Source organism: Schistocerca nitens, chromosome 1 (assembly GCF_023898315.1).
Source record: "Schistocerca nitens isolate TAMUIC-IGC-003100 chromosome 1, iqSchNite1.1, whole genome shotgun sequence".
Taxonomy (NCBI): Eukaryota; Metazoa; Arthropoda; class Insecta; order Orthoptera; family Acrididae; genus Schistocerca; species Schistocerca nitens.
In genome coordinates this window covers 1,026,384,803-1,026,401,045 of record NC_064614.1, presented here as the reverse complement: position 1 = coordinate 1,026,401,045, position 16,243 = coordinate 1,026,384,803, and the positions used below count along the sequence as shown (strand labels likewise).

The window sequence follows — 16,243 nt, the reverse complement described above, 5'->3', positions numbered from 1 at the left end:
CGTGGTGGAATAGGTAAATAATGAAGAGAGAAGAAAAAACAAATCATGTGCTTAATATTTCACGGAGTGAAATTGACATCCTACTGCTGACACCGTCGAACTGATGGATGTCGCAGACGTAGCACACACATTTGTTCACAGTTCTAACCGTTTGTTTTCACCATTTGTTCCATCATAGGTTACATCGCAGCAGTGCGGAAATATTTACCGAAGTTTCTGAAGGATGCAGAGACGAGAGTGAGTATTTCCTAGCACAGCTCGCGTTGCCAATTTCAAGTGATCATCCAAAGCTAGGCTTAAGGTCTCCACCAGCCGGCCGAAGTGGCCGCGCGGTTCTGGCGCTGCAGTCTGGAACCGCGAGACCGCTACGGTCGCAGGTTCGAATCCTGCCTCGGGCATGGATGTGTGTGATGTCCTTAGGTTAGTTAGGTTTAACTAGTTCTAAGTTCTAGGGGACTAATGACCTCAGCAGTTGAGTCCCATAGTGCTCAGAGCCATAAGGTCTCCACCGCTTTCTAATACGCTGAAGTTTCCGCTGAATTTGGAACTTTCTGACATCTGCTAAGAAACTAAATCTAGTTGCGACGTCTTGTTCTTTAGTTTAGGTCCAGCTTTTGCGCCCATCTGAACGCTGAAGACCGGTCGTCATTTATACGACCGACAGGAGTAATGACATCTGCAGGTCTGACGCTCAAGTAATGCTGAATGTCAGAGTTTTTGTCTCATACTTAATAAACGTTGGTACTTGTGGAAAAGTAATAGACAGTAATTTGCTGCTCACAATGGCATAACGATCTAGAAGCACAATTTTCCCTAGAAGCAGTGTAATCCTGTCGTCTACAAAAGAAAATGATGTGGGTTTGCTGAAAGCCCCAACCTCTGATCAACAGAGCATAAAAGGAAGATTAGGAACAAACTTCCCGGTGATAGCGATGTCATTTGAGACAAAGCACCAAATCGTGGTGATAAAGTACCAGTATGCTGTAGGAAAATGCGTATCTCCTTATCGAAAGAATCATCACGGTATTTGCCTTAAGCAGTTTAGGTAAATAATGGAAAACCTGAAATTGGGTAGCCACTCGAAAATTTAAGTCCTGGACGCTTCCAACATTGTTTCAATAACCGCTTCGCTTGCATGTGGGATGAGCCTGATTGCCTGAGTATCGCAGCAGTTTCTATTCAACATGTTATAGGAACAATGGAAACAAATCCCGCGTTCAGTGTGTCATATGTTAGCGAAAAAGTTAAAGACTGTAGTAGTAGGAAAAGGATGCCTACAAGTTATTAATTTCACTTTTCGTGTCCTTGAATGAACAACAGTGAGGATTCTAAGACTTCTGGTGATAGGATATATTACACAAGATGCAGGTCAGCTTACCTCACAATTCTTTCTTGCTGCCTGTCGAATGTCATCTGGCAGAGTCTTCTCAGTATTTTCAAAGTACTTCACCTGCAAGCGCTCTACGTCAGCCATAGGAGTTCTGTAAGAAACCAAAATATTAGGAAATGAAAATATGTACTGGCTATCTCAAAATAACATTAAAAAGAGAAAAACTATGCTGGAAAATAAGACACTTTTTCAGGAAATATGCAGTATATGACTGTATAAAGAAAATTTGATTTCATGGTGCATTTACATTCTTGTTGGTTGTGTTTTATAGCTGTATTTAATCTTTTATTTCACAGTATAAAATGTTCAAATGTGTGTGAATTCCTAAGGGGCCAAACTGCGGAGGACATCGGTCCCTAGACTTACACACTACTTAAACTTACTTATGCTAAGAACAACACACACACCCATGCCCCAGGGAGGACTCGAACCTGCGGTGGGGAGGGGAGTGGGGGAGGGTGGGGCGCAATCCGTGACATGGCACCTCTAACCGCGCGGCCACTCTGCGCGGCTTTCACAGTTTAGCCTGAGTTGATCTTCCTTCAGGCATTTAGATTGTATTAATACAGATAAATAGAAAGGAACGAAGCAATGGATGTGAAAAGTAGCCACCACACTAGTTTTTACATACTAATCGAGAAAAAATAATAAAATCTTCGTCTTTCACACATTAAAAATTTTCAGTAGCGCAAATACAGTTACTACGTGAATCTACATAAACATGCTGGTGATTTAGTCCAGATTACGTTATTTACAGAATAGTTTTAGTTTTATTGAGAGATGTAGTAAAGTGGCGAAGTTAGGAGGAGGCAGATTATGGAAAGATACACAATAGCAGACACATCTAGTGGCACGACGAACAAAACCATTCATTAGCCATGAACGGGTTTGAAGTGTGGACTGAACATCAACTATGATTTTCGTTTGAAATGCGTTTAATGACTCCTGCATTGTTATCGTGGTGTTATAAAGAGAAAAGGGAACTGTCGCTGTCGTTGGCAGCCATATTTTGTTCATCTCTGTCAGAAGCCTGGATAACAGTGGAACTGAATGGGTGCATCCTCAGTCCTTCACTGCTTGACCATAAAATCTGATTAGGTCTACAGACAGCAATGAAGTCCACATTTATGAAACTGCTTAAGGATCACAAAACCATATCGTAGGGAAATATTGTACCATTCTTTGTATTTAAACAATGACATTCGCTACGCTACTTTGGGAGTAGAGCTAAAATGATTATGGGATCACGTTGTTTCGTGTTATTTTATTGCTTTTTTCGAGGTACTAAAACATCGTAATTGACTACATCGTATGGCGCTGGAATGCTGCTGTGGTTTACCACTCGATCGATTACTGAGTCTTTAAGCCTTTGATCTAGTGGAGACGTTAGCGAGCCATTCCTCAGGCGATAATAAACCAGCTCCTAGCTGGCTGATACATCGCATTAAGACCTTCCAGTTGGTTGGTAGTGCGTGTTGCGATACAATAGGATGAACTCGAGGCTATTCTGCCTTTTCAGTGTTCCTCCTTTAACAAGAAGATGTGCACACCATGTAGTAGAACAGCAAGGCAGCAGGAACTCACGAAATCAGAGAATGCTTGACACCGCCAACATCCACAAATCAGGAGCACCGTTTGCTACTGCAGGGTGGTCAGAAATAGTCCGCAAAGCTTGTGAGGGTGTTACAGGGTAGGCTGCGCTGAGAAATAATTTTTAACCAAAGTTCAGTAGGTTGCGCTGTTCCAAGTTATTTAGTATTTGCACGCACTAAAATGCAATATTGATATGCAAATAGAATAAATAAGCTCACATTTTGTGGATATAAACCACTAACATTCACACTAGTAAATCCATGCAAGTAATTTTCCGGATCTGAGCTACGAGATGCAGTCCTGAGGAAAGAAGAATTTTACGATGGCAACGCCCATCCCATGTCTGGCTGAGACCTTCACAGCGGGACATTCGGCAAAAACAATGTGACGACAGAACCACTGCGCAGGCCATTGGCAAAAGCTGCCCTTGTCCCTGTTTTTCACAATGACACTTTGGAAAGCCTTTCTGCAAGAACATTGCTAGAGATGACAGATAAACGTCCAGAGAAACCTAACTCAAAACATTTTTGACTCACTCTACCTACCTGTGTTAAAACCCGCATGGAATAAAGGCGTTTACGTGGCTAAAGTTAAACTCTGCCCCACACAAGAGACGACACCTGTTATAAGCTACAGAAACTCTTGTGGGTGGAGTTATAACAAGTACAAATTTTCTGATGGACCAGGAAGAAAGCGCGCACCAGCTTTGATATAGGCAAATGCAGGCAGAAAAATTCGCTCTTCTCTTTCAGCAAGTCGTTGTGTGTTTATGCAAGGTGACTCGCGCTGCACTGAGACGATTGCGAGAGTAAATATGTGAATAAATATGTGAACGCTTGTTCAATGGCTCATCTTAACTCTTAAGGAGTTAAACTGCAAAGTCTCTTAGTATGGAGAATTGGGCCGAGCATTGACAGTTAATGCTTGCGAGCGATTTGAGGACAACGATGTACACACTATTCCAGCCAAATAGCGTGTACGATACCAGTTAACTTAGCTAGGGAATATCTAGGAGTTTCGGCTTCACCGAAGACATAGGAAACGTTTCAGACTGCTGTTCAGCATTCGATTCTCAGGTTCACAGCTCGCGCCAACAGCAGCCACTGCCACGGACGATGGAAGGTAAACATGCGCACTCATGCTATGCCAGCAAGTGATATTCAACTGACACTCAGAACTGTGGTCGTCTTCGTCTCTCCTAATTTTTTCTTACATTCAACCATGACCTGTAATTAAACATATTGATGACTGTCAGGCTTAATTCAAGCAGAAATGTGAGATATCCGATCTAACAAAAAGGATTCACCAGTCACTGCAGAACTCTTTATACTCTGAAGTTATTGAACTGTTTTATTTGTGCTATTATATTTGCAGTGATATCCATGTACCCTGCATAGACCCGAATCCATTTTGGGTATTTTCGGTGTGCATTTTTAGTTTAATTCATATCTCTGGCCCCAACTGTATTTCATTTGTTTGTATCGATCTCGAAACATGGTCATCAACCCTCTTACTATTAAAGAACCTTATAATAGTTAGGAATTTCGCTTCACAGTTGTGAACACCAAATATCAGTTTCTTACCATCCTGTATGTATGATAATTATGACTGCTGAGTAAATATAAACCTTCAAATCGAAAATCGAAAATTTTCTTTTTTTTTTATAACATATAGTTACACCTGAACCTGTACACTAGTTTCTGTTAGCGATAACGTTTCCTTTACAGGGAGTCTAGTGGGACTGACATTGAGATCATTGTCTGATTACATCACTGTCTATACTGCTGCACTCTTCTGAACTCTGCATGGTGAGCTGGTATCTTCCTACCTTGCACGCCACAAGTTCAACACAAATTCCTAAAACACTCCCAGAGCCTCCTTGTACAATTGTGGTAGGAAGACAGATGAGAACCAGTCTCACATGTGTTAGAGCCCGATTGGCTAATTTCAGTGCTAAATAACACAGAAATGGTGCAACGTATCATATTTTTCCTGAACAATTGTATCTCACGCAACCTTCCCTGCAATACTTTCACAAGCTTTACAGACAGTTTGTGACCAGCCTGTATACTAACCACTAAAAAAAAGTATAGTCGGGCAAAATTCTCAAGATATTTGAGATGACTGTCGGGCGGAGATCTATGCCGATAGTTAAACTAGTTATCTAGGGTCAAATCTGAGAAAAGGAAATAAGTGAAAGAATATTGGGACCATTTTCATTTATTTTTCCGACAATTTTTCCTGACGTCATGGGCGAAAATCAGAATTTTGTGTAGGCATGGTTGTAGGTGCATGTGTGGCATGTCGTAGGTAGGCCAGTATAATGTGGCGTGGCGTGGATGGATCCCTTCACTCCCTACTCCTAAAGGCAGAAGCGGACTGTTTCAGCAATGTCCATACAAGAGTCAGCCAAGTACCAGCCTGAGGGAATCCCAGTCAAGAATATCTAGGAGGGAGTTCTAGATTCGGAATTTGCTTCACATCCAAGGAAAAACTTGAGCAGACCAGATGGATGGGGACTATTTAAATTTAAGTTGTCCCTGACAAAACTTATTAAGGCTAGTCTACTTGAATGTGTATTTGTTCGTGAGTATACTGAGAAAAAATGATGACTTGCTCCACATGTAAAGTGATTTAGGGATTCGGTTTCCTTATTCATTTTCTCCCTGCGCTTTCCATTGATTTGACCCATTATAGACACGCGGTTCTATTCAGCCAATTCCAGGAGAACTAATAGTGGGCGCTCCTATTTGGAAACAAATGGGAATGACTTACCAGTACCTGAGAAACCAAGGATGCATTCCGAGAACCTACACCAGAACAAAGGAACTTAAACTTATTTTAATCTTTTTCTAGTAGAATATCACGATTAGTCAGAAAATAAATTAAAATTTTGTATATGTATGTCCTTTAGAAAAAAACATTTCATTCAGCAGTGTTGAAATCTAAACTTTCCTGAAGATACGTGAACGACCCCATTTTAGTATGGCCACATGGGGCAGAAAAGCTTCTTGCATTTCTGGAACATCTTAACTCAGGGCTTCCCAACTTGTGGTCCGCGGACCCCTTAGGGGTCCGCCTCCTCTTTCTAGGGGATCCGCGGCCACCGTTCACCAAATCGTGTAAAATAATGAGTAAAATTATTGAATAAAAATGTGAAAATCAAATTCATCACTATTTTTTTCGTGTGAAAAACATGTGTACTTTTACTTCAGCTCGTATCCCCAAGCAGCCTTTGCGGTTCCTAAGTGAGAGCGTATACACAGTTTAGTGCCGGAGAATGCAGCTTCTCTGATCGACTGTTTCGCTATAATACGAGGGTCGTTTGTGGCCCGGCTCACGGCGCTAGATGCGCTGAAACCTTTTACGCATGCGCGGACGAGCTTGGTCGACCAATCACAGCGCTCGCTGGCATGTATGCGGCCCCAGGCATAATTAAATGTTAAACTTGCTTTGTCAGTGCACTACCTATGTCATAAGTCGATTTTTGACCAGTTTATTACTTCTAACATGTATGGGCGGCTGAAGTCAGGATCATTGAAGAATGGTGCAGTTTCTCCATCGCCTTCACAACAAGGGAAATTTCCAGTTGAAATGAATGAGGAGGGAGAACGACCAAAGGAAGACTTTACATACATTTGAACATTTTTCATCGGATTTCACGAAAAACAACACACACACACGACTGTTACGAAATATGCATGCTCCTTACACAGCAGTAGCCAAATAGTGGAAGTGAACAGACCATAAGCGGCAGTAATTTCAAGTTGTTTTCATTCATCTCTAAGCCAAAGGCTATTGATACTTCGGGGGGGGGGGGGGAAGGGGGGTCATTGGGAACATGGCACTTGCATGAAGAAGCTTTCAGTTCCCATGGGTTTAGCTCTGAAATTTAAATTTACTGTGCTCTTGACTGACTAGGGGTCCGCCATGGATTTTCGACTGAAGAAGGGGTCCGCCAGCTGAAAAGGTTGGGAAGCCCTGCCTTAACTCATTCCACCCGAGCACTTGCTTCACCATGGAAGTGGAGAAAAATGGGCACCTCCCGTTCTTAGATGACTTGGTCCACAGAAAAGAAGCGGATCTTCACGTCACAGTGTTTTCCATAAACCAACTAATACTAACCTATATCTACTAGCTGCCCTCATGTATCTCAACGCAGTGTCGTGTTACGGACTCTAGTTCATAGCGCTAGAGCTACCTCAGATGGAGGGAGCTTATCAGCAGAGCTTAGCCATCTTTGCTCTGTGCTTACAAAAAATGTATACTCTGACAAACAGATTCGTATTGTATTTCAACCTGATCGCACTAAACCTAAAGAACAGCCGGAAGAAATGGAGAATTCCACGAGGATGGCTTTTCTGTGCTATGCTGGTGGCGCGGCTTTTCAGATCGGCAGGCTGTTCAAGAAACTGTAACACTCCACCCGTTTCTTATCCGATTTTTGCGTGTGTTCGCCCCTGACAAACAACTTACAGAGAAATTGCGACTGGAACTGTACGCAAAAATGGATAACGCTAGATTTAAATGTGGCCCTGTCACCCCTCTTTAATCTGCGGTGGTAGTGTTGACGATAAATTACACCTATTTTTACTTCCAAACATGAACGATCACGAACACTTACGGTGTTCAATGACATCAAACACATACACAAGAATAAAATAAAGCAAAAGGGTGAATTCAGGATCAACTACTGAAAGTAAAGGCTCTACTGAATGACAATAATTTTATTATAACCTTCAGATCAATGCTGAATAAAACACAATGAACAATTTACAAATTATCCTCCTAACTGGCATTGGCAGTAACTGTGTTAAAATCGGTCCAAAACGCGATCTCTTATAACAGGGCTTCACAACATACGTGCTCACGGAGCAAGCTGTGAGCAGCAAGGCGCGAGCACGGAGCAGCGCGAGCACGCTACCCCCACTACCGGACCAGAGCGGAGAGTGGGGAGAGTCACGTGGGGTACACAACAGCTGCCGCAAGTCGACGTAAATCCGCGGCCACCTGCAGGGATATCACTCACGAATAATTACTGTGACAAATGAAACAAATAAAGGAGAATGTACACGTGCCACATAATTTTATTAGCTTTGTGTATGCCTCTACCATCTGTAGACACTCAAACTAAAGAATTCCACGACAATCCTATATTTTCAACACTTTCTTCAACACTACTTAAAATATCACCTCCGGTTGTAGTGTTCTTCATGGCTACTACATCGAGGAGCTCCTCCCTCACCTGAAGATCTCTATTAACACCTCTAATAAATATGGAAAGCTGCGCTGTTCCAGTGATATGAACACTTTCGTCCAGACCTAGAGAATACGCCATAAAATCTTTACAGATATTTGCAAGCTGGCTCTGGACGTCGTCTGCTATGTCCTGTATGCGACGCATAATGGTCATGTTAGATAATGGCACAATCCGAAACTGTTCGACACAAACGTTCCGCTGCAGCTACCAAACATTCTTTTATTAAATCGCCATCAGTTAAGGGGCGCAGGGATTTTCCTAAAAGCACAGCAATTTGGTAACCCACTCTGAGAGCTGCCTCACTTGATTTTTCTTCGTCGTCCAGGTCTTCTTCGGATAGCTTCCTTTTAAGTTTAATAACTTCCTGTGCATGATCTGGTCAATCACATTTTCCACGTCCGTAGTCTTTCGCGTGGTACGACATATAATGTCGCTGCAAATTAAATTTCGTAAAAGAATTCAGCGTTTTGTGACATACTAAACATTTTGCAACACTATCTTTTTCATTAAACAGATACAATTCCTCCCAATGGGGGTTGAACTGCGAAAGCATGGTTGGGGTTACACAACGGCGACTTCACATGATTCTTAACCAGCGAAGTGACTGTTAAGAGCTGATCGTAGTACTTTAAACGTTACACAGTCGGCGCGAATTCAATAGGCACGCTGCGGCCCTATTCAAACGTGCGTGCGCATTTCCCCTCCCTCCTCTCCCTCCCTACTCCACGACCTTGCAGCTGCTCGCGAGCACGTGCCTGAGCAGACGCGAGTACTCGCGCTCAAAACTGGCCAGTTGTTAAGCCCTGTCTTATAACATATATACGAAGAACCACTACACTCCAAAGTACCGTGAAACCTCTGTGGAAACAGCAATTGCAATTGATCCAACTATTTAACGTTACTCCTAACACAGGCCGAAGCGGGAGCGATCTCACTGTAACATTCCTGTTGTAGCGGCGGTCTCTGATGGCGACGGCGCGGCCGTGCGGTCGGCGTGTGGCGTCTCAGAAAGTACAATCCTACAGTATTCGAACACCAGACTGCTGTCCGTAAACTTCTCTAATTGCGACAATGTTTCCATCAGCAGTGAGCTGGCGCGGCTAACGTCCTCTCAGAACGATAGACCAAGAGGGGAGACGACTTGGCTAACGTCCTCTCAGTACGAGAGCCCAGAACGGAAGACCTCTACCAAGAGTCCAGCAAGATCGCTCTTCACCTTTCTTTTCTCACCTCAACATTTACCAAGCGAATCACATCAGTAGAAGCTCTCAAAATACCCAGTTTGCCAGTGCCAGTGCCAACGTACGGCCTGGGAATAGAATTCTTTTCCACAATTCTTTTATTTCTACAAAATTTCACAAGTAAACTCTTCCCTCGCCAGCTGGGAAGAACCACAGCTGTGGGCAATAACACGTTTACTGGAAGTTTTCTCCCAAGAGACAACTCGAGATTTTCCCGGCAAGATTCCCCGTCGTAGCGAGCACAGATTCTTGCATTGAAAGTTTGTTATTCGGAACTCCTGGCCTGCCGCCCCAGCTGAGTTACTCGAAGGCGTACAATTAGTGGGACATAGGCGAGAGCACGCACAGGAAAGCCCGTCCAGCTATCCACTGCTCTGTTTTGGTAAACACTTGAACACCTGCAGCCGCACGCCCTTCAGAGGTTGGCGACCGCTGTGGCCTCTCTAAACAGATTAGAGAAATCCCCCAGTTCATCATTCATACCGTTAGGCTGTGTTCTTCAGCGGCTAGGCGGGGACATATCCGAGCTCTGTCTCGCATACTGCCTTTCCGCAAAATCTTATAATTACAAAATCGCGGAATTCTCGCGTGCCTATGCGTTTCCACGTAGATTTCCTACACCGTAATTTAGAGTATTACTCCAACAAAACCTAAAGTGTCACGTTAAATGGACTCATGTAAGGTGCAAGGCCGTTGCCACCTTACGAAACATAAAATAAAATATGCCCTCCGCACTCCAGCGCGAATGCAAACGAGCCTGGGTTCTGTTAAGGACAACGTAGATCTAAGGAGACAAGGGATATATAAACCCGCGCCAGTGTGGGGAACCATACACTGGCTAGACGTGTCGCGTTGTTAAGGATAGATGCCTCCAAGTACTGGGACTCCATCATTAAAGAAGCGTAATGAACTGATTAACAGAGACGTGGGATTCGAGCTTAGCAAGACGTGAGTACCGGAATTGGCGGTACTAAGGCATCGTCGAATGCAGACGAACGAATCCGAGCTAACACAGACGGAGAATCGGAGTCCGGGCACTTAAACTAGGCGCCTGTATTCTGGCCGCTCGCGCTCTGGGCCGCGATTTGCGTCCCCACTTTTCCCGCGTTGCGCATGCGAAGACCGTGGACCCTTCCCCCAGCAAGAGGCACTGGATATCGCCTTCCTCTATAATTTGTCTACGATAATGTTACAGCCACACCCCTTGGTGCCTGCGCTTTTCTAGCGAGCCAGTGTATATTGGCGAATCACTGCAGCTTCACGTCAGTAAGCACCTGAAGATGACGAACAGCTGTCACAACAGTATTCGGAGCGATACCTGTGAACCAATGAAGCAGTTATTACTTCTGGAAAGTCTAGAACAGTACTAGATTTTTATCCCTCCTATTCCCATTGAGACAATGTTTCGAATTTCTGTATTACTTGATCGTCTAGTGTAGAACGTACTTTTAACAGGAATACGAGTTTTATTTCAACTAGACATCTATGCAGTTTCCATCAACAATTTGTTGGTTCTTAGCTTCGAATACACAGCTCCTATGCTGGTCCTAGCACATCTAAGTCGTATTTTTTCCAGCGTAAAAACTGCGTTATTTCTCAGGAGACCACAATCATATTTGGCTCTAGATCGATTGATACTCCTGAAAACAAAAATATTCTAGCTCCTGTCCAATTACATTGTGTTTAAAACTAAGCTGCAGCACTTCTGACAGGTAAGCGATACACCAGTTCTTACCGGAAATCGTATATGATGATTCCTACTGTCTTTCGGCAAATGGTGATTATCTAAAGCAGTCTGGGTCGAATTTTCTAGTGTAGGAAGACCTTGCGAGAAATCTTTTGATAGCCTGGCAGAAAATTGTTAAAACTAACTAATAAGACTTTCCGAAATTTCTTGTATGAACAAAGAAAGTGCAATGTGTATCTGAGAGTTGGCTGACCTGAATTCTCTCCAGCTTTTGAAACGGTATAATGACTATAGCCCTACACCTGGAAAGTACTCATAGAAATATACTATTTCTTCGTTCCAATAGCCAATCTTTTGGCCCTAAGCAATTCTATAGCACTACCAGGACTAAAATACTATAACCAACGAACAACAGGGCTTAATGTTCTATTGAAAATGAGATCACTAGAGGCGGGAAACAAGCTCGAATTGCGAAAGAAAATACGTCGTCTCCTTTTCTAAGGAAACAGCCCAGCATATGACTAAAGCGACTACAAGAAACGTAAATCTGTTTGAAAGGCTGGGGATGGAAGCTGCTGGCTTTTCGAATCCATGTGCAGACTCTTTACCACTGTTTCATCTCGCTTTGTGGTAAAATGCTACATAGATTCTTGTTAGTCAACAGTAACGCCAAGAAATAATGATCTGCTGCTTCTGCTGGAGATTTTACGTGAGCTTATAGTACTAAGGCGCGCAATGTTTGCTCTAAGATTACACAGAAGTCATGGGATACCTTCAAATATCGTGTCACAACACCTTTTGCCTAGCGCAGTGCAGAAAGTCGTCATGGTATGGAGTTAACAAGTCGTTGGAAGTCCCCTGCAGAAATATTGAGCCATCTGCCTCTATGGCTGTCCATAATTTCGAAAGTGTAGCTGTGTAGGATTTAGTGTACGAACTGACCTCTCAATTATGTCCTAGAAATGTTTGACGGGATTCATGTCTGGCGATCTGGGTGGCCAAATAATTCGCTCGAGTTGTCTAGAATGTTCTTCAAACTAATTGTGAACAACTATGGCCTGTGAACAAGCGAATCGTTGTTTGGGAACATGAAGTCCATGAATGGATGCAAATGGTCTGCAAGTAGCCGAACATAATAAATTCAAATCGATGATCAGATCAGCTGGACCAGGGGACCCATTCCATTCGATGTAAACTCGGCCGACACCATTTGGAGCCACCACACTCGGACCATGGCTTCATGGTGTCTGCACCATAATCGAATCCTTCCATCAGCTCTTACCAACTGAAATTGGGACTCATCTGACCGGTTTTACAGTTGTGTAGGACGCAACTGATATGGTCACAAGCTCCGGGAGAGGTGCTACAGGTGATGTCATGCTGTTAGCAAACGCACTCGCATCCATCGTCTGCTCCCATATTCAATTCACGCCATATTTCTCAGCACTGTCCTCACAGATACGTTCGTTGTAGTCTGACATTTCTGTGGTTATATCATGCAGTGTTGCTTGGCTGTTGCACTAACAACTCTACGAAAACATTGCTGCTCTTGGACTTTAGGTGTAGGCTGTCAGTCACTGCGTTGTCCATAGTGAGAAATAATGCCTGAAATTTGGTATTCTTGGCACACTCTTGACACTGCGGACCTCGGAATACTGAATTTCCTAACGATTTCTGAAACGGACTGTCTGTACATCTGTCTCCAACTACTATTACATGTTCAAAGTCTGTTAATTCCTGTTGTGCAGCCTTAATCAAATTTGACACTTTTTCGCATGAATCACCTGAATACAAATGACAGCTTACTTCTGCTTATTTATAATGACATTCCTCTCAATCACTAAAGGGCTTTGTCCATCTGACTTTTGGAAATATGTCTGGTGATATATGGTGAAGCGGTTTTGAGGTCTGAATGATTTCAGGGAGTTTTCTCTCGTTAGAGATAACTTCCTGGTTCGCCAAGTAGAGACAACGAGTTGGAAGGCTCGATCTAGAAATCACAATTGGCTTGTGCAGGGAAAGGATGATGACCACAGCTTGTTAGATTGGGATAAGGTATCTAGTTCTTCTCAGGCCTCTTCCGTTGCCTATTTCTTCTCAGGCCTCTTCCATAGTACGACTTTCACTGGGAACTGGACGAGGCACTCCATCTCACGCTCGATGGCTGCTGCTTCGTTGCTCCATGGTTCTAGCAAGAGGGACTGAACTCTTGTGTTGAGTTCCTTGGGCAGCCCTATGTCTTTCATCTCCTTTTATATCTTCATGACGAGCTGACGTGAAGTCTGAGTAGCCACATCCGTGATCGTCAGTTTAGAGTGAGTTGCTACCCCTAAGATCTTCTGCAGCTCGGTCTGAGTCATTGTACCTAAGATTTCCAGCCTGGCCTGCGTTACTGTAGTCATCGCAACTGTGATTGGCTGCTCCATCTTTGTGGCTGCCTCGACACGCAATGACGTTGCTGCAGTCTTTCCATGGCTTGTTGCAGCACGTTCTGCAGCTGCGAACGGCTTAGTGGTGCGCATATTGGCACCGATTTCTTCCTTAGCGGCGTGACGGCCTACACGACCTCTACCAGCGGTGGGCCGGTCCCCCGGTCCGCCACACTGACTGCTCGATGATCCGTGCTGTGGTGTGTGGGGCTCGGCCTATGCTCCCCCTCCCCACACACACTCTTTCTGGGTGGTGGGGGCGCACACCGCCATGCACTGGTGATTGTACCTGTCGGCTGCCTGCCAGATGTTGTCAGCTCTTCCCCTTGTTGGGCAATCTCGGGTGCTGGCGTCTATCAGCGCTTTCTTCTTCGACAGCGCTTCTTCTCCTTATCTAGGGCACTGTCGTGCCTAGGGAAGGCCGGTCATCAGCGCCTGTTTGCGACATGGGGCCCACTGCAGCGGGTGCAGGTCGGCCCATCTTCCTTTCTTCTGTCACAGCCGCGGCTACTATGCTTTGTATCTATGTATGTGCAAGTCGCTATCCCATGACTTTTGTCACTTTAATGCAAAGTGCCAGCAATTCGCCCGGGCGCAGCCCCGAATCCTCCCGCGGTCAGAAAAATGGTACCGAATCCTCCCAAGCCCGCAAGGGTCTGAAAAACGATGGGACCGAATCCTCTCGTTTGAAGCAGGTAGCAGTTCTAAACGTTATAAATACTCCAAGCAGGCACTACTGTAAAAAATTTTCGCGTGTATTATGAGTATGTTTAAAAGTTTTGTCTTTTATCTTATTGAGATAAAGTCCAGCCGGCACAGCGCCAGCAACGAAGTCCCTGTCAAGGTCACGCGCAAACGGTGCATAAGTGAATCAATATTTTTTGTTTAAAACATAGGAGGGGTAGGGGAAGGAGATAAGGAACATGGCAGAGATAATTTTATTATTGTCTATAATACAATATACGATGTGTCAGTATGGGAGGATTCGGTCCTGTTACCTGTTTACCTACCTGGTTTCGGGAGGATTCGGGGCTGCGCCCATTCGCCCATCGTTTCGAAATGTATGATAGCCCGGATCTTATGTTACAGATTTTCAATTCGATACAAGTGACTATAATATGCTGTGCAGTTCATTATTGCATTGACTGGTTGGCACACTATTCTCTCAAAAAGTTTTCTGTTGTACCAACATCTGTTGAACATTCTGTATCAATCGAATAGTTGGAAATTACAATAATTCATGAATCATTTCCCACTAATATTCACTATATACACGCATTATGTATATCTTACTGTGATTATGACTACGTAAAGGTGGATGAAATATTCCTATTTTCTTCCGATGTATGAGATTTCAAAATATTTGGTGCGTTATAGTCAACCACAACAAGGAAATAACAAAGGCAATTTACAAAAAAATGGTTCAAATGGCTCCAAGCACTGTGAGACTTAACATCTGAGGTCATCAGTCCCCTAGACTTAGAACTACTGAAACCTAACTAACCTAAGGACATCATAAACATCCATGCCTAAGGCAGGAGCGACCGGAGCAACCGCACGGTTCCGGACTGAAACGACTAGTACCGATCGGCCACAGCGGTCGGCGGCAGATTTCATACGACAAGTTAAAATACTGCTCCAGTCCAGGTTTCGAACCCAGTTTTGTACCATCTGAGGGTACTTCGCTGTCATGTACGCTATATTTTTTTTCATTTAGAAATTAATTTCATCTTTTTCATCCCATCCTTTGCTCGCCATTATAGCATCTTTCTTGCTCCAAAATATTAGCTCATGTATGAAAGTTCCTTCATGAAATTTTTCCTTGTATGCCGTCAGTGTTGCTAGAAAGTACACTACACGCCATTACAATTGCTACTCCAAGAAGAAATGTAGATGATAAACGGGTATTCATTGGACAAATATATTATACTAGCACTGATATGTGATTACATTTTCACGTAATTTGGGTGCTTAGATCTTGAGAAATTAGTACCCAGCACAACCACCTCTGGCCATAATAACGGCCTTGATACGCCTGGGTATAGAGTCAAACAGTGCTTGGATGGCGTGTAGAGGTACAGCTGCACATACAGCTTCAACACGATACCACAGTTCATCAAGAGTAGTGACTGGCGTATTGTGACGACCCAGTAGCTCGGCCACGATTGACCAGATGTTTTCAATTGGTGAGAGATCTGGAGAATGTGCTGGCCAGGGCAGCAGTCGAACATTTTCTGTATCTAGAAAGGCCCGTACAGGACCTGCTGAAATATAGGGTTTCGCAGGGATCGAATGAAGGGTAGAGTCACGGGTCGTAACACATCTGAAATGTAACGTCAATGCGAACAAGAGGTGACCGAGACGTGTAACCATTGTCACCCCATACCATCACGCCGGGTGATACACCAGTATGGCGATGATGAATGCATGCTACCAATGTGCGTTCACCGCGATGTCGCCAAACACGGATGCGACCATCATGATGCTGTAAACAGAACCTGGATCCATCCGAAAAAATAACGTTTTGCCATTCGTGCACCCAGGTTCGTCGTTGAGTACACCATTGCAGGCTCTCCTGTCTGTGATGCAGCGTCAAGGGTAACCGCAGCCATGGTCTCCGAGCTGATAGCCCATGCTGCTGCA

At 44.0% G+C, this 16,243-nt stretch overlaps 1 protein-coding gene across 1 annotated transcript in view; it reads right to left on the bottom strand.

Annotated features, from left to right (window-relative positions):
• LOC126222920 (estradiol 17-beta-dehydrogenase 2-like) overlaps positions 1–16,243 on the bottom strand; it is a 189,705-nt gene that overhangs the window by 44,029 nt on the left and 129,433 nt on the right. Inside the window, exon 6 of the mRNA XM_049942193.1 lies at positions 1,379–1,481. Coding sequence (XP_049798150.1) covers positions 1,379–1,481 — 103 coding nt within the window. The remainder of the gene's footprint in view (positions 1–1,378; positions 1,482–16,243) is intronic.